Here is a 25840-nt window from a genome sequence, read left to right on the forward strand (position 1 = left end):
ATGTTGTATCCCTGATCAGCTCCTTGGCACCTGTCTTTTGCTGCTCTTTGTATTCCTAGAGCTTAGCACATTGCTAGTGCTCAGTATGAACTTAATGTTTATTAACTGATTGCTTAACTAACTCATAGGGTTTTTGTGAGGATCAAATAAAGATACTTGTAAAAATACTTAGCATGGTGCCTAGCACATAGTTGGTGCTGTATAAATGCCTGTTGCCCTATGCACTAGTCCATGTGAGAGGTGAGAAGGTATGGTGTAGGGTGGTAGATTTGGATGTGAGAGATTAGATCTGCATTAAATAAATCCTTCAAACATATGTGCAAGGAATTTGTCTCCTTCTTAGTGGGATTCCTGACCAATTCTGTTCCATGGGAGATTCACAGTGATCAAATACCTGTAAATATCTGTCCAATATAATTAGAGTCAACTGGTTTGCCCAGTTCCCCTGGAAAGCTCTCTCAATAGTTCACCTGGAAAATTGAAATTGCCATTGTAATGGTCTTTCTCTGCCCTATCAACCACCAACTCTAGGGATGTGATCAGTGATTATCTAATTTCACACTTATGAACTTCCTGCCCAGGGGTGAGCCTTCTTGGTAATTGGGTCTGTCCATTTTGAAGTAGGAAGTCCTCCCATCTATTCAAGTGTCTTGTTCCATTGTCAGGGTAGGGGAGTTAAAGGGTCCCCACTAACCATCCCTCACTATTGTGGTGGTGAAGACAGCTTGATATGGTATAAAGAGCTTTTCCTCTGAGGCAGCAGACCTCAACTAAAATCTCAGTTCTAATTTTTACTCCCTGTGTGACCCTGGGAAAGCTACTTAACTTTCCTAGGCCATATCTGTGAAATGAAGGGCTTGGACTCAGATTCCTACCAGCTCTACATCTATGATCCTAAGGCACTGATATCTTGCCATTGCTGAACTTAAAAAAAGCTTATGTGGTGACTCAAGATACAGCACTGAGGAGCATGGTAAATGAAAACAGTAATGGTCAATATCATATTTTTGGAATTATTATTACACAATGGTGATTGGAGAAGGGGAACAGCATGACATAATTAACAGAGAGAGGGATATGGAATCTGTAAGACTTGGGTTCAAATTCTGCCTTTGACCATTCTGAACACTGTGACACTGGGAAAGTCACTTAAACTAAATCTCAATTTAGTAAACTATAAAATAGGGATCATAAGACCTCTAGTACCAACCTCAAAGAGTTGTTGTAGAATTCGAATGTGATCATGTATGCAAAGTGCTTTGTAAACCTTAAAATACTATATAAATGTAAGTTATTATTATTTATTACTATTACAGACAGCTTGAATAGAGGATGGGCCTCCAAGCCAGGAAGACCTGAATTCAAATGCTATCTCTGACATATACTGCCTATGTGACCCGGGGCAAATCATATCATCTCAATGAACAAGTTAGTGCTCTAAGTTAGAGGAATATAATCTCAGTGCTCTACGTTATAGGAATATAAGTTGAGGATAGGGTTCCGACCTGCACTGGTAGAGGGAATTTCTTCACCCAGGTCTTCCTTATACCATGGAGTCATAGGACTCGTCCTCCTTGCTATTATTATAACTATTCTACTACACAATCCATAGTTGGCATGAATTTTCATGATGACTACCAAATGTGGTCTCTTTGACACCAACTGATTTAAGTGGGATGGAGTCCATGAATGAAACCTTTAATTTACCAAGCTCTAACTGTGTTAATTAGCCATGGACAACCATTACATCCCATGTTGATAATGAGGTCCCTTCCCTTTATGTGAAGTCAAAGTTATTTCCCTTGTCTGAAAATAAAACCAAAGAAAAAAATATCAAAACAGTAGTAGCTTTTGTCCCCACATACATATTTAACATGGTAGGAAAGATGGAGGAAAAATATATTAACCAAAGGCTTTTGGATGCTCTGATGTGATCTCAGCACTGCTTATGTGGATTTTCAAACTAAAGATGGGCTTATAAAAGCATACAAATGTAGTTTTTATTGAGCAAAATCGCAATCCCAAAAAGGTGATTTCAAAGGCACATGGCTCTTTAATTACAGCCTTCAGGGGCATTGTTTGATCACTGAAAATAGGCAGCCTTATTCCAGCTTTCTCTGATGTTTGGCATTGTGTTGCAAACATATGCCTTCCTTTGGAAAGAATCAGTCTGTAAAGACTTAATAGATTTAGGTTTTGCATGTTTGTGATGTATTCCTTGGGGTTAAGAGGAAGCCATAAAAAAAAAAAGATTCTTATGTTTATATGTGTATATGTATTCCAAGCACATTTTGACTCCCATAATTCCATAATGCATATTAAATTGCATGTGGCTTTTCAAAGGTCATAAAAATAGATGATACCCTTAGGCCTGGGACCTATCCTCCTGGTGAAAGGGAAGCTTCTTAGATGATCCATGACTAAATAAACCAAAAACAAGTACTGGTTTCGGAGTCAGAGAAGTTGAATTCATTTCCTGCTTTGGAAACATCCTACTTATGCTACCTTTAACAAGTCATTTACCTTCCCTGGATCTCAGCCCCTTTATCTGTAAAATGAGCTGGGTTGAACTAGTTGTCCTTTTTCATACCTTCCAGGTCCAAATATGTTTTTCCATGACTCGAACAGTCATTAAAGGCAGATTTACAAGTGAGAGAGGCTTTATCTGTAATAGGGAAATTGGAAAGGCTTTGAAAGGGGGAGGAGAGGCCATTGTTTTCCTTACCTGCCCTTTAACAGGGATTGGAATTGAGAACCTCTTTACCACTTGGCTCTCCCAGCTGCCGGTATTGTTATTGTTGTTAAGTCCTTTTTCAGTTGCATCTGACTCTCTGTGACCCCATTCGCAGTTTTCTTGACAAAGATACCAGAGTGGTTTGCCATTTCCTTCTCCAGCTCATTTTACACATGAAGAAACTGAAGCAAACTATTAAGGTTAAATGACTTGCCCAGGGTCACACAGCTAGTAAGTTTCTGAGGCCAGATTTGAACTCTGGAAGATGATGAGTCTTCCGGACTGCATGCCTGGCCCTCTATCCACTGCGCCACCTAACTTCCTTAACTGCCATTATCATGGGCAGAATGGAACATCACCCCCAAAGATAATGCTGCCCTGGCCCCTCCCTGGTAAGGTTGAGGAAGGGAGTCATGGTGTGAAGTGGCCATGTGTTTCTCAGGACAACAGGCCTCTCTTACCTCTTTCGTTAGGAAACTGCCCTCAGTACCTGACTTTTATATTTTTTTCATCTTACTGGCCTCCCAGAAACCTCACCCTCTCCTGACGCTATGTCATTTCTAATCATCCTTCGAGGTCTGTGATCCTATGATATTACCTTTGGAGTCAGTGTAGATTTCACATCGGTATTACTTCTTTTCCTTCTCTCTGTTGACAATGCCACTACAGTATTCTAGAAGAGGCCCTTATCACTACCAGCCTGGCATATTGTGATAGCCTTCTATTATGTCCACTCCTGCTTCTAGGTTTTTCTTCTGCTTCCAGTCCATCCTTCTTAATATTGTCAGGTTAAGCTTTCAGGTACAGAGTTCTGGCCACTCTTTTGCTCAGACATCTTGAATGGCTCCCTATTGCCTACTGAGAGAAGTTCGGTATTTGGATTCAAGGCTGTTCATAACTGGCAGTAACCTTCATTAGCCTTATCTTCACATCGCTCCCATCCATTCTCTCTATGCTCCCCAACCTCTCTATATCCTGAGCATATGCTATGCTTTTCTACCACTGTGCTCATGCTATTTCTTATGCCTAGAATGCTCTATTTTCCCACTTTGCCTGTTCAATCCTAATCAACCTTCAAAGTTCAACTCAAATGCCATCTCCTCTATGAAGCCTTCCTTGGTGTACTTGGTCAGAGACGTACTTTTCCCTTTGGTTCTTCACATAGCAATGTATACTTCTCTAATGCACTATTCAGATAATAGTGTACACTAAAGTCATTTGGTTTTTGTCTTATCTCCTTCCTAGACTGTAAGTTCCAGGAAGGCAGGCATTATTTCTTTTTTTATTAGAGTTTTTAGAAGTTTAAACTTAATCATCGACAGACACAAAAATTCAATATATAAAGAATGGTTTCTTTTAAAAAGAGAATTCCACCTTCTATTTCTCCTTATTAGTTAGAAGGATTAACCTTCTCCTTTCCCCATATAAACATCCATGCCCTAGAACATGACTTCTCTATGCCTAGAAATTTTCCAGAATTTAGTGATGAGGCAGTACAAACGAGGGGAGACAGAATTGCCTGGGGTAGTTATGTCAACTCTTCAGCTCAATAGGTTTCTCTAACTGCTTCAACATTATCCTTCTCCACCTTGTTGGGTTTGTGGGACACCTGATCTCCCCTGTGCACTTAAGTGGATCAATAACTGTACTTGTCTTTGTGAAGGGGAGAATAGAACCCTGTGCCTGAACAGAAAAAAAAAGAATTATGAAGTTGTTTAATGCTCCAGACACTGTGTGCTAAGCAAATCAATCAGTCAACAAGTGTGAGAGACATCTTTAAGGAGTTTGTATTCTAATACAGAAACTAGATCGAACTGGGAATAGTGGTGAGGGAAGGAAGTAATTGGGGAGTCATAAGAATTGTCCCACAAGGTGCCCTTTCTAGGAGCAATGTAGGAAGGGTCGATTTGGTTACTGAGCCCAGAGCAACAGATGGAAATGGCTGAGGCTCTTGTCTTTCTATAGTTTTGAATAAGCTTTCCCTTTTCTCTTCTATTGACCCACTGTATCCTACAAAATGTTCCAGCATTTAGTGATATCAGCCTCTTGTTTATTGGAATTTTAAATTGTATAGAGATACAATGAAAATAATAGGTAACATTTATATAGCACTGAAATGATCTCATTTGATCCCCAAAACAACTCTGAGAGGGAGGTGCCATTATTATCCCCATTTTGCAGATGAGGAAATCGAGGCAGACAGAGGCCAAGTGACTTGCCTAGGGTCATATAGCTAGGAAATGTCTGAGGTCGCATTTGAATTCAGGTCTTCCTGATTTCTGGTGCAGTAAATAAAGTATGGGGCCTGAAGTCAGAAAGACTCTTCTTCATGAGTTCAAATCTGGCTTCAGACACTTAATAGCTGTGTGATCCTGGGAAAGTCACTTAACCTTGTTTGCCTCAGTTTCCTCATCTACAAAATGAACTGGAGAAGGAAATGGCAAACCACTCCATTATCTTTGCCAAGAAGCCCCCTGGGGTCATGAAGAGTCAGACAGGCTCCAAATGACTGAACAACAACAATTTTCTGACTCTTGAGCCCCTGCTATAATCACAGGAGCTTTCTTCCCATTCCCTCTAATCTCTAGTCTCATTTCCCTACGATGTGGCAATTGGGGAGAAGCTGAGACTTGATGGCCCTTTTAAATTCCCTTTTAAAGACATGTACCTATGAGAATTGTCTTTCTCTTATTATGAAAAGTTGTCTTTAAAAGCTGTTTGAATCTTCGGGACTGATCCTCAGTGATTTCTACCTTGGTGTTTTCTACGTTGGCGGTTTTTTTTTTTTTTAATAAGGTCTGGTTTTGCCTCTTTTATCAGGGTGAAAGGCCTGAACATAAAGATTTCCTTTTAACAAGTGAACCAAGAATCTTGCATTTTTAATAATAGAATGAGTCAGGCTCAACATGAGATTGGATTATTCACTCTTAAAATCTGAGAGGACTTTATAGTCCATCTAGTCTAGCTCCTATATTTAATTTTTTTCTTCTTTGTTTTTCCAACTAACAAGCATTTATTTTCTCTCCCACTTCTTCCTCACTATCTGAAAAAAGAAAACAAAACCACTGTGACAAACATACATATAGTCAAGCAAAGAAAATTCCCATATTGGTTACATCCAGTAGGTTTTATTCTGCATCTTGAGTCTATCACCACTGTTGGGAGGAGGGTAACATGCTTCATCATTGGTTCTCTGCATTTGTGGGTGGTCACTGCACTGATTACACTTCTTAAGTCTTTCAAAATGTATCTTTTCCAGGGTTATTATAGAAATAATTGGTTTTCCTGTTTCTGCTTATTTCACTCTGTATCAGTACATACAAATATCCCTAGTTTTTCCTTAAATCATTCCTTTTGTATTTTCTTACAGCAGATTAGCATTCTGAACATGATCCTAACCAAGTGATAATCCAGCCTCTACTTAATGATCTCCACTGAGAAGTAACCCATCACTTCCTGAGGCCACTCATGCTTTTTGGCAGCTCTGATTATTGAGTTTTTCCTTCTGAGAAACCTAAATTTGCTTCTCTGACATTTCCACCCATTGCTCCTAGGTTCTGTCCTTTAAGGCCAAGCAAGTATAGTTTCTCTTCTATATGAGAGCCCTTTGGATATGTGAAAATAGCCATCCTCCCTAAGTCCTTTCTCTGAGAGCTTACTGAGCCTTTTTCTGGGCTGCTTTGATGTCCACATGGCACTCAACTATCACCTGTGGCTGTAAAAAGCTGTAGCACGCACAGTGGCTACACCTCAGTAAAACGTTGTTGGTAGATGGGCTAAACCAGGTTGAGTGTAATTGACAGGCCTCAAATCTGTCATGAGTTAGGAGGTGTTTACCCCAAGCATGTGAAGATTTCCCCTTGAGGAATTGGTAGATGAGAACAATTTGTTCTGAAGTAGTCATGAAGGCTTGGTCAAGCATTGAAGATGCCAAGGCCATCCATTGCATCCTGGGCCATTGCCAGTGGTCCTGCCTTACCTTGCCACTGGACTTCAATGACTGCAATACAGTGAAGCTAATGACTTTGTGCATCTCTTTCCCACTTAAATCCAATTCATGCACAAGTCAAGACATCACTCAGTGATGTCTTTGGTCTTCTTCCAAAATGAAGGAAGAATAGCACCTCAATTCCTTCACCTGATCCTGGTATGGCATCACCTCTAGCCCCATCCCTATCTTAATAATTTTCCTCTAGACAATCTCTAATTTATTTTCTTCCCTAATTTGGCATTCAGAACATAGTATAGTACTCTGGTTGTTAGTCTGAGCAAGTCAGAGTAAAGCAGGACTACCATCTAGTCCAACTTGGACCTGACCTCTTTTTTCTGGTCTGAAATTCATTATCCTTGTTAGAGAAACTAGAAGCAAAATAAATCATGAGTAGTGTGAGTGACACAGGAATAATGAGTCCTCAGAGTATCAAACTTGTCTTGGGATTTATGGAGTTCACCAGCAAGGGATCCCCTCCCACTGGGGTGGAGACTTCCAGGAGGAACAAAAAGCCAAAGCTTAAACCATAAAGGAAGGGTAAGGCTTCAGGCAAAAGGAGCTTGGGAGGTGATGTTTCCAGAGCTGGCTGATTAGATAAGTAAGATACCTTGACCTGAATGACCAAACTGATACCTGAAGTCAGAGAACCTTTCAATTCTCCCAGAATGGATGCTATGACACAAGATGTTCTTGTGGATGTTACTGCATAGAATGTTCTTGGGAGGGGTCATTGGGATAGGGAGTATGACAAGGAAGTCCTTTAATTGGTGGGCTAATACTTAACACAAGATTAAGGGAATTGTGGTCAATTTTTGACCCAGAAGTAATTAGACCTCTCCACTATCCATTACCACTGGCACATACCCTCCAAGCTGTGAAGAAAAGATAAGAATCTTTCATCGAACTTCTTCTTGACTCCACAGCCAGGTCTAAAAGAAACAAAGAAACCTTTTTATTGTCTTAATTATTACCTTCCTTAGCTCTGTAAAATTGAAAATTGATTCTAATTCTATTTTTAAGACTTAGTCAAGCTGGCCTAGAATTTATATTCTCCCACACAGTGTGTGTCTAAACTCCTAACCCTGGTAACTTTACCCTTTACCTACATTCTGGAGAAACTTAAGGTCAAATTTTGGCTTGTAATTTCTGTTATTCATTCATTTCAGTTGTATCCTACTCTTCATGACCTATTCGAGGTTTTCTTGGCAGAGATACTGTAATGGTTTGTCATTTTACATATGAGAAAACTGAGGCAAACAAGGTCAAGTAACTTGCCCAGGGTCACATAGCTAGTAAGTGTCTGAGGCCACATTTGAACTCAGGAAAATGAGTCTTTCTGATTCCAGAACTGACATTCGATCCACTGTATCCCCTAGCTGCCCCGTGACTTGTAATTTCCTCTACCTTTTACTCAGGTAGCCTGCAGTCAGTTTGACTCTCAATTCTACTATTTTAATTTGTATTTCCGCCGTAGTATCGTCCACCTTTGTAACCTCACCCACACTCTTGATGTCACTGGTCCTCTTTGAGAACAACCTTATCCACCAACTACTCAACCCAAATTCTAGTTGATTCATTCAAAGATGCTACAGATTACTCCCATTATCTGAAGCCTGATACTATTATTTGAAGATTATTCCCATTTTCTGAAGAGGGAGGAGCTGAAGCGGATTCTCATCCTATTTCCTTATTAAAATGTCTACCAATCAGGATTGTCTTGCCTTTTCCAGGGGAGGTCTAAATGATGTGCTGTCAGGCCAATCAGAAGAAAGACACATCTAGGTTTAAAAGATCCTGTCAACCCTTGATGCATTGACCTAATTTATTGATTACTGATAGCCTAACTTATAAATTGATCATGCTCAGGACCTTCTCTCTCAGTTTACCTTAATTTTCAAACATAGTAGTTTATTTTGGGTTTTAAAACTCCTTACACTCTTCCAACTGAACTGTCTCTTCTTTTGTATTCAATCTCCATGACCTACCTTGGCGTCCATATTTTATACATGTCTCTTTAAAAATGTGAGTTCATTGAGGAGAATACTATGTTCCCACTCTCATCTCTGATAAGTTGGCCTTTTCCCCTTTATTGGAAGTGTGTCTCTTTGTGTTTTCATATTTTCATTATTAAGAACTTTCCATCTTTCCTCTACTAACTTGCCATATAAAATTTTAAGTCATGGGCTCCTATTCTTTCTCTGAGCCTTTTGAAAACCTTTCTCCTTAAATCTAGCATTCATGTCAGATTTTCCCCCCAGTATTCTTCTTTCTTCTCATGTATTTGAAGATGGATTCTCATCTTTTCTACCCTGGAAATCCATTCCTCCTTGCTAGAATCAGATCTGGAAGAATCATTCACCTTTGTTTTCTTCAGTTTCACAAATGAAATTGTAATTAAAGCAAGTAAACAATATATTAACTCATTTGCTTTTGACAGAGACAGAGAGAGATAGAGAGAGACAGAGAGACAGACACACAGATGCACACACACACTCACAGAGAGATAATTGAAGTGCCTGTTAATGTAACTTGTCTTCATGCTAGTTTTGATATCTGTTTCATCAACTATAGATAAATCTTTCTTCTGCCCTGGTGGTGTGTCGTATGCTTCTACAATAATATCACTTTTGTTCTCCTTACAATAATTCTCATTCAAATGCTCTCCATGATGCTTTCTCTCTTTTGGTTTCTGATCTTCTACCCATGAATATATTTGATTAATCAATTCTACACTGCCGTCTCTTTTACGTATAGTATTCCTTTTAAATTGGCTCTCTCATAGCCACCATATTCCAGTCAAGAGTTCCATGTGTCCCATGCCCCTTCAAATTTGAGTGATAACCTAGAAAAGGTTGGATTCATTCCTTTGCCTTAGGATTTCTAATTCACCTGGCTTATTATCCATACTTCAATCATTTTTTAATATATACCTGAGACTATGGGTTTTATTGACAGCCACTTTTAAAATATAATCTTTTATGAATTACTGGTTCCCTCTATGATTCTTCTTATGCCTGATATTTTCTATGATATCTATCTTGGCAAATAGATACATCACCATCATAAAATAATCATAACAATAGCTAATACTGGTATAGCACTTAAAGGTTTATAAAGTATATTACCAAAAAATAATCTCATTTTATCCTCACAAAAACTCTGGGAGGTAGGTACTATTATTTTCCTTATTTTAGAGATGAGGAAACTCAGGCAAAGAGAGGTTAAGTGAATTTCCCACAAAATCACTTGCTGTAAATGACTAAGACTAAACTAGATTTGACCTCAAGTCTTCCTGACTCCAGGTCTCTATCCACCCAGCCACTTAGTTGCCTCGTAATGTATATGGGTACATTTCTCCGTCCACCATTCTTTTCTTTAAAGACAAGAAGCAAATGCATTTTTGCTAGCCCTCATTAGGTATACTGTACATTTGGTAGAGAGGTCATCATCCTTTCTATATTTTAAGCCATGCACAGGGGTGGGGAACCTGTAGCCTCAAGGCCACATGTGGCCCTCCAGGTCCTCAAGTGGGACCCTTTGACTGAATCCAAACTTCACAGAGCAAATCCCCTTAATAAAAAGATTTGTTCTATAAAATTGGGACTCAGTCAAAAGGCCGTACCCAAGGACCTAGAAGGCCAAATGTGGTCTCAAGGCCACAGGTTCTCCACCCTGGTAGGAAATCAAATCAAGTTCACAGACACCATCTATTTAAACAGTTGTTTGCTTCCTAAATGTAATATCTTAAATTTATATAAATATTTACAGAACATATCCATATTTAGTCTTCATGATAACTCAGCAAAATAAATAAAGGAAACAGGTTTTTATTACTCCTGTTTTCTAGTTATGGAAACTGAAACTCAGTGATGTGATTTTGCCCAGGTCATATCCTAAATAGCTAAGGCCAAGAATAGTACCTAGGTTTTCTCATCTTTAGCCTAGTGTGATTTCCCAATAATGGACTGCGATCTATTTTTCCTTCTGTCCTTAAATTTTTCTTTCCCTAGTTTTTAGGTCATTGTTGAGTCCCGTGAACCTAATCCACCTGATGTAGCAAGAATATATAATAAATTCCAACAATCTATAACTTGTTTTCATCCTGATTTCAATATTGTGAGCCAAAAGTACTGAGAAAAATACAAACTAAAGTTTGTAGTAGAAAAGTAGCATTTACTTTGCTTACTAGATAGAGTAGGAAGCTATTATTCCTTTAGGTCAAGTCAAGTCAACAAGCACTTACAGTATTAAGCACTTATGATGTGCTAGCCACTATGCTAAAATCTCAGTATACAAAGAAAGGCAAAAAGATAGTACCTGCTCTCGAGGAGTATACATTCCAATGAGATAAAAAGCATGTAAACAAGTAGGTAGATACAAGATATTGAGTTGATAGAAAGCACATTGAAAGGGGAAGGCTCTTCTGCAGAAATGGGAACTTGAATTGGATCTTGAAGAGAGTCAGGGAATCTAAGAGCAGAAATGATGAGGCAGACCATACCAGTCGTAAGTTGCTGGAACAGAATGTGTGGAGGAAAGTTGTGTTATTTTTACTTCATTTTGAAGAGGACCAATTACACCACAAGATGATGTCTTGACTTACACATGAATTGGACTTAAGTGAGGCAAAGTTGCACAGAGTCGTCAGGGTCACTCTTTCTTCCACCTATTGAAGTACAGAGGTAAAACAAAAGTTAGAATGATGATGATGATAATGATCCAATGGCCTGGGATACAGTGGATGATTTTGGCATATTCGATGTATGATCAAGCTCTAAGTGCCACAGTGTCTGCTTCAGCTCCCTTCATGGCCATTAGAACAAATTTTTCTCATCAGTCCCTTTCTCCAAGGGAAATCTTCATATGTTTTTTGGTAGACATCTCCCTAACTCACCAATGGGTTTGAGGCCTGTTTAGCCCATCTAAAGCTGGTTTAGCCCACCTAGCAAGACAGTTTTACCTCGGTGTGATCACTATGCATGCTATAGCTTCTCGGAGCTACTGGTAAGAGTTGGGTAAAGGTGGACACCAAAGGTAGATGAGAAGCCTTGGAAAGGGCTCAGCAAGCCCTCACACCAGAAATGCTAGTTCTCCTTGAGCACCTCATACACCCCTATGGAAGAAAGTTGTGAGAAGACTGGAAAGGTAGGAAAAGGCCAGGTTGTAAATAACTTTAAATGCTGAAGAGAGGAGTTTGTGTTTCATCTTGGAGGTAGTAGGCAACTATTGGAGTTCTTTGAGCATGAGGTCACATGATGACACCTAAGCTTTAGAAAAATCACCTTGGCTACTTAGAGGAGATTGTATTTAATTGGGAAGAGATTTGAAGTAGGGAGACCAGTTGATGAAGAATCATCAAAGGAAATTGAGGAAAAGCAGGTTGAACAGATAGGAAAAGATCCAAGAGTGTAGCATCACAAAAACCTGGTAAGAAGAATGTACTTAGAAAGAGAGGGTAATCAACAATACCAAGTGTTAGGCAGCTTGGAGGCCCAGTGGATAGACTCCTAGACCTTGAATCAGGAAGACCTGAGTTCAAATCCTGCCATTTTATGAATCTGGGCAAACATTCAACTTCTATCTGCCCCAGTTTTCTCATTTATAAAAGGAGGATGATAATAGCACCTACACCCCAAGTTGTTTTTTTTCTTTTTTTGAGGATAAAATAACATTTGTAAAGTGCTTTCCAAAACTTAAATTACTGTACAAATACTCATTTGCTAAATGCTACAAAGAGGTCAAGAAGGAAGAGGGTCAAGGAGAGGTGTTCAGATTTTTTTAAATTTAAAAATCATTGATAAGTTTGGAGAGGACAGTTTCAGTTGAATGATGGAGTCAGAAGCCAGATTACATAGGGTTTAGAAGAGAGTGAGAGGAAAAGAAGTGGAGATATTTAGTGTAGATAGCTTTCTCAAGGAGTTTAGCCACCAAGGGAGGGAAAGAAATAGGATGATAACTGATACCAGGGTTGGTAGCATCAAATGAGGATTTTTTTAAGGTTGGGGGAGACATGAGAATGTTTGTAGGAAACTGAATAGGAGCTGGTATATATAGAGAGATTGAAGATAAGGGAGAGGGAAAGAGAAAAGTGGGATGTGAAGAGTACTATATAGAGAGAAGTGGTTGGTTTTGGCAAGAAGGTCTGCCGCTTCATCTGATATCAGAGTGAAAGAGGAGATTGGAAGAAGATGTCTTCAGTATATAAAACGAGGAGAGGAGAGGAAGGAGCTCTCCACAAACAGTCTCAGTTTTGTTCCATGAAGTTTGAGGCAAAGTCATCAGAGGAATGAGTTCAGGGTAGAATGCTAGGTAGAGGCTTGAGGAAAGATGAGAAAATTCGAAGCAGCTGCTGTGTAAAGTAGTCTATGCAGTCAATTGAGGTTTTAGATAAACATGTTTCAATGAAACATAATTAAATTCATTTTAGTAATGGAAAGGTGATACAAAATGTATGAAAGGAGAAGTATACATGAGTGATGAATTATGAAGAAGGGGGAACCAAGAGAACAACATATAATGTAAGCAATACCAACAAATCAGCTGAAGTCTATTAATTGTGAATAGTTCTGGTGTATTTCTAGCTTAGGCCAATTTCCTTTTCAACTAGCAATGTTTTCAAACAGATGTACAGATTTCTATCCTTCCACCAGAAGGATTGTTTCCTGTTTAAATGTTTCCCTTTGTTATAGGAGGTGTTTGTTGTGTGGGGAGGTGAAGATAAGAAGAAATTGTTGTTCAGTTGTTTTGAGTCTTGTCTGCCTCTTCATGATGCCATGCGGGGTTTTCTTAGCAATGATGTTTGCCGTTTCCTTCTCTAGCTAAAACAGGTGAGGAAACTGAGGCAAGTCGAGTTAAATGACTTCCCCAGAGTCACCCAGCTAGCAAGTGTCTGAGGACAGATTTGAACTCAGGGAATATCAGTCATCCTAACTCCAGGCTTAGTATTCTAATCACTGTGCCACCTAACAGCCTCAAGGAGAAATCACTATGGTATAAAAAACAAAAAGCATCAACAATTTATTTTTTAAAAAGAATTTTAATAATTTTCATCAATTGCTAAAAGGAACTAATTGATGATCATGATGATGCAGGGTATCCCAAAATCTTAGTGTAGTTATATCCAAGGTATTGACTTCTTCTTCATGGAAACAGTGGGACATGAGCCACATTACAATAAATCTTTATTTTTTTCTTTAGGTTCTATTTATGAAATGTTTGGAAATGAATGCTCTCTATCAACGGGAGAAGTGATTAAAGTGAACAGTTTCAAAATAAAGAAGGTCATGGCTAACACTTGTAAGGAAAATGAAGATGGTCAATGTTCTCCCAAATTTGAACTGCCTCTAAATTTTCCAGGTACAGTATTTTGTGAGCATGTTATCTATTAGCTCTCCTCATTGGAGAAACTGCAGGGTTGTTGTTTTTTTGTTGTTATTTTTTAACGCATTCACACAACTAACAGGAATGAAGCAATTGTTCCCACTCTAGGGAGAATGATCTGTCATCCTCATTCATAACTTTGCTTTATATGTGCACTTGAGGAATCTTTAAGATGTCATATTAAGCTGGCTTATTTTGATTTGGAATCCAGACAATTCAAGCAATTTGAAAGAACAATAGAAATTTTTGAGCTTAAAATTTTCTCTTTCTTCCTCTTAAACTTCCTTTACTCGAAAGTCTGAGTGACTTCTCTTTTGTAAGGAATGTATTTCCCCCCTCGACTCTAGGGCTACATCTATGTTTCATTTTAAAATGAAAGCCATTTTATTTGATAATAGTAAGAAGTTGGATTTATATACATACATACATACGTATGTATACACACACACACACACACACACACACACACACAGTATCTTTCTAGCTTAGGCCAATTTCCTTTTCGACTAACAGTGTTTTCGAACAGATGTTCAGATTTCTATCCTTCCACCATAAGAGATGTTTCTTGTTAAGGCAGTTAAGGTAGTTGACCTGTTTGCCAACATTTTCACAAGACCAGTTGTTGCTCAAGTCATCCCTTTGAGTTTTCCTGTTGGCATTATATTATTACATGATTTGAGTTGATGCTTGGAGAAGTCATTTAGGATGCATTTGCAGTTAGGGGTAATTAGTTTTAAAGGAAGAAATGGGGCTGTAATGGGTGTAAGATCAGAGAATGCCTTTCTACCAAGATGGCTCCTTGATAGTACAACATAGAACTGCTCACACTCTCCCTCTAAAAGGTCATCTGGTTGTGGATTTGAGCATGTAGATTGGGTGGGGGAAAACCTGGCCCCTAAAGAGAATGGTGAGATCCTTTTTTTTAAAACTCTGGATCGTTACATCCCCCTCTAGGGCTTTGAGTAGAATCACTTAAAGCCTAGATCAAAATCATTTCTAGGGTATGCTCATAAGGGAAACAGAAAGATGCTACTCATCAAATCTGCAGGGAAAACAAAAGTGGGGGGGAGGGGTGAATAATGAATGCTCTTGATAACAGAGTCAGGATCTAAAATGACATTGATTGTCCAGAGCATTAGGCTGAATCTAATGAAATGAAATTCAGTAGGGATAAATGTAAAGTCTTACACAGGTCTTTTAACCTGTAAAAAGTACAACATGGGCAATGCATGGTTAGATAGCCATTCGTCTGAAAAAAGATTTTGGGATTTTAGTGAGCTATAAACTCAAGGTATTGTAGCAACCAAAAGAACTCATTTGATCTTTGGATGCTTTAAGAGAAGCAAAGATTCCAGGAATGTAAGGATATGTTAGTCTGGATACTCTGCTCTGACGACACCACATTTGGAGTGTTATTGTCAGTTTTGTTTGCAGCAGTTTGGGAACGACATTGAGACAGTCCTCCTCTAGGACAGAAACTATTCCATTTTTTCTTCTTTGCAATGATAAATTGTATTATGGACTTCATTACACCGAATCAAAGAATGCTGGACTAGAAGTCAGGAAGACGTAGGTTCAAATTCTGACTGACTCTTACGTGCCATGGGTATGCTGGTAAATGTTTTAAATCTAGTACTTAAGAAAAAAAAACTGCCTACAATATACTTACAAATATAATTTGCATTATTGATATTTTCCCTATCACTTTCTTAAGTGTAAACAGTAAAAAAAAAAAATAAGTTAGGTCCTGATTTGTAGTATTTGACCATTTCTGAGGTATAAATGTGTACCCTGAAAATAGCTGCCTCCAGCACACCCCTGTTATATGTCCAAGCGACCATATCATTTAAGTGTTCTAAGCCTCAGTTTCCTTATCTGTAAAATCAGGATAGTAATACTTGTATTTATATACTTTGTTTTCAAAGAGAACCAAAATGACATTACTATGTTGGAGTCAAGTTACACTATATCCGACTGTGGCTAATTAGACCAATACAAACTCAGAATGCTCTATACAAGTCAGACGCAAATAGTCCATATGAACAGCTGGGGTGGTGAAATCTCTAAATTTGTGCATTTCACGTTTCTTTTGTATTTCACATTTCTGTAGTATGTACTTCACAGATGTATGATGGGGCTCAAATGAGAGCATGTATGTAAAGTACCCTATAAACTTTAAAGTACTAAATAAATGTCAGTATTTCATATATATATATGTATATATATATATATATATATACACACACATATATATTTATTTAGTGCTATTGTGTGTGTGTATGTATGTGTGCGTATATATACATATGTAACAACAATGTTACTTGCAGCTACTGTGGCTGTGTAAGGCCAATAACACTGGCACACAGGAGGGCTGCTAGCACAGGTCCTTTGATCTGCTTTTCTAAGGAAAGCAACTTTAAGGGGTCAACAATCTCACTTTAAACATACATATACCACTCATTTAGTTCAAGGGGAAAAGCCAGCACCCTGAACTTCAGAGAGAGTATAAACAGAAATTACAAGCATACATTATATAAACAGAGCAAATAAACACAAATCGGTCTATCCATAGCAACACATAGCTACCAGAGAAGGAGAAGGACCAACAACTAGGCTTTCAAAATGGGGCTGGGGTGGGGGGAGGAGGGCCTGCTGCTTCAACAGCTTACCCAGAGTCTCATCAGCAACACTCTTTCAATGAGTGTGCCCCCCAAGGCAAAGCACCTACCTCAGAGCTCTTATACCCTGCTCAGGGCCCTGAGGGCTCAGAGCCTACTTTGCAAAAAGGTATGGGGCCTAGGGCCTTGAACCTAGTTAGTGGTGTGGGCCTGCTTCTAATCAGGCCTCCCTTTGTTGGCCCCACCTAAGGCCTCTTGAGTGGAGAGGAAGAGTCTGTAATCCCTGATCTGCATCACAAAGGTGTGGGCCTGCCTCTAATCAGGGCTCCCTTTGTTGGCCCCCCCCTGAGGACTTATTCAATGGGCTGGGAAAGAGCTTTCACTTACAGATTGGCCTTACAATATATACATATACACATACACACACATACACATACAAATATACATATATACATACATATATATGTATAATGGAAAGCCTGATCAGGGCTATTTATTGCTGTTTGTCAACATCAACATTCCTATGATGCAGTGGAAAAGAATACTGGATTTGGAATCAAATGACATGATTTCAAATCTTACCTCAGACAGTTAATCACTATGTGACTTTGGGCAAGTCACTTTACCTTAGAGGGCCTCAGAGTGTTAGATTAAATAACTAAGCCCTCTCCCTTTTTTAAATCTATGATCCTATGATCATCTAGAGACATCTGATGGCACTAGGGGATTGCAAAATGCAACAGGCTTTGGCATAATGGAAAAATCCGTATAAAATAATGACGCTCTATAATATTATCATGAAATAGGAATTGCATGTGACTCATGGAAAATAATGTATATGGAAATTTTACTTCTTATCTGAATTACATGCCTACCAGATAAATGAATTTTCCACAAAATCCCAAAAGGTTTCAGTCATTTTGATTGAAGAGAGATATTTTCCCTTTAATAGAGTTGTTATCTTAAGACAATCATTGAATTGACTGAAGGGAAAAAAAATCTACTAAACAAATGACTCTGTTCCCGTTCATAAAATAGAAGTGTACTTTTAATATAAAAACATTAAAAAATTTTTTTTCTTTTGATTTATTTAGGTGAAGGTAAATGTTCTGTTTTAATATTATACCAACTATATTTATGCCACTACAGTTAAAAAAATGATGAAAAATACACTCTATGTTATTTCCAAACGTTATTCATTGTATTATTATCTATCTCTTAGGTGTCTATAGGCTTTACAGTTAGACCTTTAGACTACTAAAAAAAAAAACTAACCATTTTTTTTGCCTGAATCTTCCTTCTATATGTTTGAATTTCAATTGCATATAGAAAACAATATTGAATTTACTTTAAAAAGAAACTTTCAAATATCTTCATTTCCTTAAAAATAAAACCTCTGTATTTTGGGGACATATAAAAATGTATATTAAGTAAATTACATCTCAAAATATAAGTATTTGGGGATAGATATAGATACTTATATGTTTGTTCACAGAATTTGATGGTGACAGTGGCTATCTAGGAATCTCTCTTTTCAACATAAAATATGTATGTGTATTTATACACATACATGCACATGCCCAAATACCTACATATGTTTATATGTGTGTATATGTGTGTATGGTGGGGAGATGGGATTAGCGAATAGAAACAAATCTGCTAATTTAAAATATTCTATTTTTTCACTCAGTTAATAATTTGTTAATTTATTTTTTTATTCTAATCTGGACCTTTGATTACATCAGTGTAGGGACCTTTGATTTTATCAGGTTATGAAAATTCTCCAAGCAGATGCAGATTGTCGAATGACTCATTTATTATCCTAGAAAGTTGCCTGGGACTCTAAGAGGTTACTATGACTTGCCCATAGTCTCAGAGCTACTATATGTCAAAGAAAAAACTTGAGCCTAGTGGGCTTCTTGACTTCAAGGCTGGTAGAGTTACAGTCATTTCTCCAAATGCAAAGCACTGTCCTATGGTTTGGACTCCCCTGGAAGGGAAATCCCCTTGTGAATGCCAGAAAAGTATCCTTTTCCCCACACTTGAAAAAACTGAGTAATAGAGTATGGAATTCAGGACACTTGCTCATCTTTATTGTGACATTAGGTCCTTGCAACAGCTCTTCCCAACATATAAGCCTCACACATGATGCCTCTTTTCTCTCTGAGAGGCCTGTTGCCCACCAAAATTTCCCTTTCTCATCTGGATCCCAGAAGTTTTAAATTTGGAGTTAATTATGAGGCAACCCCTGAAGCAGATACTGTCCAAGAAATCTCCCTTCTTTGGCTCCTAGCCTATATTCTGGGATTGACTGCCCTGGAAATCCCCTTTCTCTGCTTAGGAAGCTCAATTCAGGTCCTCTCAAACTTAAAGCGGATAGAGAGGCATCCCTTAGGAGCTCTTGGCTAATGGCCTAGCCATTGTCCAAATGGTTCCTTTCTTCACAGTTGCTATATCACTAACAAATTATACAATGGTCTCTTCAAGACCGAGGATAGAGACTAAATATTATTGAGGACTTCTCTGCTTGGCATGCATTGCCCAGTATGTTAATCCCCGCCCCCCCCCCCCCCCCAATTCCTCAATAAGCCATTGGGTCAAGTCAGCCACTAGCCACCCTTGGCTAGGTTTACTCATCTCTGCTGTGCTCCCAGCACCTCCCTGGAAGAAAGGAAGATTGGAATGTGACCTCCCCACCGCCCCCCTAAAAAAGATCTGTTCATTCCCCTTTATCGGTAAATACAAAGGGGTGGTTCTTCCTATGACATTGCATTCTATACAGTGAGGGGAAGGGAAAGAATTCATTTGGTGGCAGTCTACATGGGGGCGACTCTTCTTCCAGGATGGCCAAGAGGCATACCCAGGGCATTCATACATATGTTTTTAATACACACACATACATACATATAAACATATATATATATACACATACATGTATACATATGAATATATACATATATGTATATATCATGTATATCTATTACATGTAATCAAAAGTCCCAAAGATAGCCTCAATAACCTCTGGCTTATCCAGTTGGTGGGGGAATTCTCTTCCTCAGTCCTCTAGAAATGATTCTTTCAGGAGTGGCAGAGCATATGGTTCCCTTCTTTTGGCAATACAGGCCTTCCCTGTTCCCCCAACCTGAGTCAAAGTAAAAGAATGGCATTCATTCATGTGCTACTTTCAGAGCCTGCCACCAGTACCCCCGTTGCTTTGGCTTTTTGCTCTGCCTTTCCATGTTCCTAACTACTTTGCATCTACCTGCCTGCTTGCCAAGTTTAGCCTTCCCTGCAGAGCTCTGTAGGAGCCACCCAAGCTGAATCCCAGATTAGACCTAGGAAAGTGGATAGTCTTATTTTAACATTGATGTTGCCTGTAAACTGCAGGCAGCTAGGTGGCGCAGTGAATAGAGCTAACACATCTTCCTCATTTCCAATCTGGTTTTAGACCTTTACTAGCTGTGTGACCCTGAGCAAGTCACTTAACCCTGTTTGCCTCTTTATCTCTTAAATGAACTGGAGAAGAAAATGGCAAACTGCTTCTGTATCTTTGTCAAGAAAACCCCCAAAAGGGTCAGACATAACTGAACAACAACCACAACAGTAACAATTGTCTGAGGCTCTGAACAGTTAAGTGACTTAACTAGGCTCACATAGTGAGTGTCAGAGGCAGGATTTGAACCCGGGTCTTCCTGACTCCAAGCCCAGCACTCTCAGCACACTAGGCTCAAATTCGTTTGTAGGGCCTATCGAACTAAGTGCAAGGCTCTGGACTACCTCTCAAGATCTAGGAAGAAAAAGGAAAGGCGCTTTTTGTGTTGATGATGGTAATAGTGGAGATGTTCATCTTTGTTCAGCATTCAAATCAACATCTATTTAAAACCCCAGTTTCAAAGGGAAACTTTATTATGCTTATGTTGGAAAATGATATGGTTTTCTAATTTGAATTTAATGTGAATGGATTTTAATTGTTTTGCATAACCATGGGTAACAGATTTTTGGGGGAGCGCTGCACGGTAAACATCAGCAAATATGTCAGGCAAGGCACCACATTAGGGGGAAACACCACAGCATATGTTGACAGCGAAAGAAGAATTGCTGCTGTTCACCCTTCACACCAGAATAATTTTTTCAATATTTACCTCCCATGTGTAGAGCGAGAAACATATGGGTCTTTCCATAATCGTAAGCATAAACAGGTGGCTGCTTAGGTAGGTTTAATTCGCAGGCAGCATCCATATTGGAGCAAAGCAATCAGCTCCACATGGCTCCCCAACTCTTTCTGCTGACATTCCATTAGCAAAATTAAGACCGTTTAAGTAAGGGGGAGTGTGGAGTCCTCCCTAAATTGGTTTCAAAAAACCCCTTTCAGAGCCATGAATAACAGAAGCTCTGGGAAGTGCCTTTGCATTTTGTGGTTTCTTTTCTTTGAAGGAGCTGTAGCAGCTGAGCATAATGAGACTTTGAGTAAATCAACACTCACATTTTAAATGTGCTGACACTTTCTGTTTTGCTCTATAATCGGCTTATTATAGATATGGAATTGTGATAGTGAAATACTAAGCAACACGTGGGGCAGGGGGTCAGAAGAAGTGGAAGGTTGGGTCATTTCCCCCTCCCTCATTCCTTTCCCCTATTTTAGGGTCCATGACAGGAATCCAGAAAGCTCATTTCAGTCATATAGATTCTGTGGAAATACTGGGGGGCTGGGTCTAACCTAGACTCTCTAATCTATGGATTTTGAATCACTCAAGGGGCCTTCTGTTGTTAATTTAATCCCTGGAATGCTTCAGAATGCTGGGAGCTGGAGAGGTTAGCAGTTCTGATGTGCCCCTCTCCTGGGAATTACCCAAACCAGTTGTCAATTTGGGGCAGCATTAGATATCCCACTTCTCTATTATGGTGTTCTCTGATGTTCCCTTGATGGAGATACAAAATCCCAGGAGTCCCTAGAGCCTTTTGAAGATATTCTTCTTCCCTCATGTTTGGGCAGGGTAGAATCCTCAGATTGATAGAAGGATGCTACTCCACTTGAATGTAGAGAAAAGTCACAGGGAAGTGAGGTGACCTTACTAGGGGTTCGCAGTTCACAATGTCTTCTAGGCATGTAATCTTGTTTTTATTTCTTGTCACTTCTTTTTGAGAAGAAAGGTGTCTAAATATAAATCACTGCAGATGGCAGCTTTATGGATAAATTATCATTAAAGCAGACTCCTTAGGCAGAAAAAGCAAGAATTCTTGTGTTATCATTACTAATAAAAAAACTACTTATTAAGTGTCCATGATGCGTTAGGTACTACACATGTCATTGTGCTCTGAAGGGAATGCATACGTTAAGGAGATGGGATTAAAAAATGTTTTGGTGAAAGTTTCAGAGAGTTATTGATCCATGGAGAAAGCAAGCAAGCAAGAAATAAAGAAAGAAAGAAAGGAAGAAAGGAAGGAAGGAAGGAAGAAAGAAAGAAAGGAAGAAAGAAAGAAAGGAAGAAAGAAAGAGAAAAGAAAGAAAGAACGAGAGGAAGAAAGAAAGAAAGAAAAAGAAAGGAAGGAAGGAAGAAAGAAAGGAAGGAAGGAAGGAAGGAAGGAAGAAAAAAAGAAAGAAGGAAGGAAAGAAAGAAAAAGAAAGAAAGAAGGGGGGAAGGAAAGAAAGAAAGGAAGGAAGAAAGGAAGAAAGAAAAAAGAAAGAAAGGAAGGAAGGAAGAAAGAAAGAAAGGAAGGAAGGGAAGCCATACAAAAAGGCATAGGCATGAATCTATTTCTTTACCTCTATGCAGATCCAATTTAAACTATTTCATACAGGTATGATTCTAACCTAATTTTGAAGATATATTTACAACTGCACAGCCTCCCTGAGTCAATCTTTTCAATTTTTACCAGTTTTCCCTCTTGGGAAACAATCCTATAAAATTTGTGGTAGATTTTTCATGGTGCTGCTTTAACTCATTTTCTTTTTCTTTTTGCCTTTGAAGGTGGACATCAGCTTATCACATCTCTCTCTATAAGAATTTTTCATTACTTTAATATCATACTTAAATTTTCCCTAAGTGTTTTCTTCAGAAAGGAGTGATTTCAGTTCAATACAACTCAACATAGAAATACATCATTTAGTGCCTCCTGTGTAGAGAGCATATAAAGTTTAGATAAGATATAGTCTTTGTCCTCTTAGAACTTACAGTCTAGTGGAAGAGTAGGAGGAGAAAGCTAGGTGGTGCATAGAGTGCTGGGCCTGGAATCAGGAAGATTCATTTTCATCTTCATGAGTTCAAATCCAGCCTCAGACACTTACTAGCTATGTGACTTTGGGCAAATCGCTTTTAACACTGTTTACCTCAGTTTCCTCATCTGTTATTGTGTTTGTCCTTCGTTTTTGAAGAGGACCATGACATCAGGGAAATGATGACATGACTTGCAGTTGAATTTGATTTGAGTGAGGGACAGCTGTTCAAGGTCACCAGCCTCACTTTCTCCTTCCCTTCATCTGTAAAATGAGCTGGAGAAGGAAATGGTAAATCACTCCAGTATCTTTGCCAAGAAAATTCCAAATTTGGGGCAGCTAGGTGGCGCAGTGAGTAGAGCACTGGCCCTGGAGTCAGGAGGACCTGAGTTCAAATCTGGCCTCAGACATTTGACACACTTACTAGCTGTGTGACCTTGGGCAAGTCACTTAACCCCAATTGCCCTGCCTTCCTCCCTCCAAAAAAAAGAATCCAAATACACAGAGTCAGACACAACTAAACAACAACAGCAACAATGGAGAAAGTTAACTAAGCCTTCATTATCATAATACACAATTAAACACATGGTATGTGCACTGGAGAAGTAAAAAACAAAGTTCTAGGTCCAAGGTGCAAGGGAGAAAATTCCTGTTTTGGGAAATCAGAAAAAACCCTAATCGTAGCTAGTAGTCATGTCACGCTTTGAAGTTTGCAAATCACTTTACAATTTCATAGTTTTATGGAAGAGGTGTCATTTGAAATGGAAGCTTGGCATGAAGACAGAGATTTGCTGGCTTGTAACTGTCTCATTGCCACAACTATTCCTTTTTATACTCTGGTCGGGGAAACTTATACATCTTCTTCACCATTCCCCAGTTCCATTCTATATCTTCTGTTGTGACATTCACTAGGCCAGAGTAATGTTACATGTACCAAGTTGAGTCCCTTATCTTATTCAAGATAATGGATTCTTAACCTTTTTTTGGAGCCATAACTCCTTTAGCAATTTGAAAAAACCTGTGTAGCCCTTCTCAGAATGTTTTCAAATGCGTAAAATAAAATGCATAATGTTACCAATGATTAGTAAAAATAAAGATATATATGTGTGTGTGTATGTATGTGTGTATGTGTGTGCATTTATACATGTGTGTATATACACATATATCTATATCTATCTAATCTGGAGTTAGATGATACCTCGGAGACCACCTACTCCAACACCCTCATTTTACAGATGAGGCAACTGAGGTTTTGTGAGGTTAAATACATTTGCCCAAACTTATACAGTGTCAAGAGTGAGATAAAAATTTTTACCTTAGCATCAAATCTATTTCACTGTATCACAAGGGTGATGATGAAGAATTTGGAAAGGGTTCAGAAGATCAGTACCCAGAAATGGAAAACAAGATGCAAGTCACCCAAATGAGTGTGGGATTAAATGAGAAAGAAAAAAAGAAAGAGGAGACAAAATAGACCAAGGTTTGGGAATGAAGGGACAAAAAAGTAAATCCTAGCTCTGAGTAGGGGCACAGAACATCAGAGCTATTAGGGAAATCAATGAGTTAGGATAGCAATTCACCTTTGGAGTAATTTTCAATACCTTTAAGGTATTTTCTCTCTTAAGTCACTATTTTTTCTATAATGAATGAGATTCTTTGGTGACTACTGTAATTCAGAAGATACCTTTTCCCCCTAAAAACACCACAACGTACAAAACTAAAAATCAATATCTATGGTTTTTCTTAGGTTAAAATATTTGCTCTGTAAAAATAACAAATTATCTAATAATTATAATAATTTTCAGTGAATATTTTAGGGCTAAAATAATATACAGATTTTTGCCCATTCTTTGCAAAAAAAAAAATATGGAAGCAAAATTGATACCAAATTTAGCAATACTAGACCTAACTGGGTGTTTTTTAACCTGCAATCATGGTGGAAATGGACTTCAATTTTAGTGGTACTAGGATGTGGGGGAAGGTTACCCTAGGTTATGCGGCATTTGGTGGCTTTTTATTAGGAAGGAATATTTTGTTGGCTTTTACAACTCATGAAGTGATAGGTTAATCAACCATTTCTACTATATTCTCCCACTTAATTTTTTTCAACTGTTTACAAAATCATATACTACGGGAAAATACACAGACCCATAGAAACATTTTTCTTGTAATGTGGATTTCTAGGGAGAAAACTCCAAAGGGTGCAATTATTCTGAGATACTGATGCTGCTAAGGAAATAAGGCATCTCAGCTAAATCTTTTTCTTTGTCACACTACTTTGTAATATCCTGAGGTTTCTAATTACTTTAGCATAACCAACCCACCTACCTGAAAACATGAATTTATTCACAGGGGGACTTCTACATATTATCGATCAAGTTATGCAAGTTTTTATCCCTTCCCGCTATATTATTTTAAGTAGATCTTTGACAACCATTAAAAGAATTGTTGAATTCTATTTAAGAGACTAATGATTGTAGGCTTTGAAAGGTGAATTTTGCTATACACAGAAATGAGATTAAAAAACAAGTTGTGGTACAGGATGGTAACAGAATACTATTGTTCTGTAAGAAAAGATGAGCAGGATCCTTTCAGAACAACCTAGAAAGGCTTACATGAACTGATGCAGAATGAAAGAGGCAGGATCAGGAGAACACTGAAGTCCTATGAGGGCTGAGTATAGTGGGATTATCACCTCCCTATTTCCTGAAACTTACATCCCTCTTAATGCAGCCAAGACTGCATTATTGCATTATATTTTTGGCTGTTATGATCTATTGCAAAATGGTCTTAGGCTTGTAGCCATTAAAAATCCATAGATATTTTTATTTTATTGTAGAACAACTGCTAGTTAATCTATGATGTAGGTGTGATTATCCATTTTCCATCAGCAGCTCTGTTTG

At 38.5% G+C, this 25840-nt stretch overlaps 1 protein-coding gene across 2 annotated transcripts in view; it reads left to right on the forward strand.

Annotated features, from left to right (window-relative positions):
• The window catches only part of THEMIS (thymocyte selection associated), a 220509-nt gene that overhangs the window by 50731 nt on the left and 143938 nt on the right, over positions 1-25840 (forward strand). For both annotated transcript variants that reach the window (XM_036767981.1, XM_036767982.1), the window contains exon 2: positions 13923-14081. In XM_036767981.1, the coding sequence (XP_036623876.1) occupies positions 13923-14081 (159 nt within the window). The remainder of the gene's footprint in view (positions 1-13922; positions 14082-25840) is intronic.

Source organism: Trichosurus vulpecula, chromosome 7 (assembly GCF_011100635.1).
Source record: "Trichosurus vulpecula isolate mTriVul1 chromosome 7, mTriVul1.pri, whole genome shotgun sequence".
NCBI classification, from domain to species: Eukaryota; Metazoa; Chordata; class Mammalia; order Diprotodontia; family Phalangeridae; genus Trichosurus; species Trichosurus vulpecula.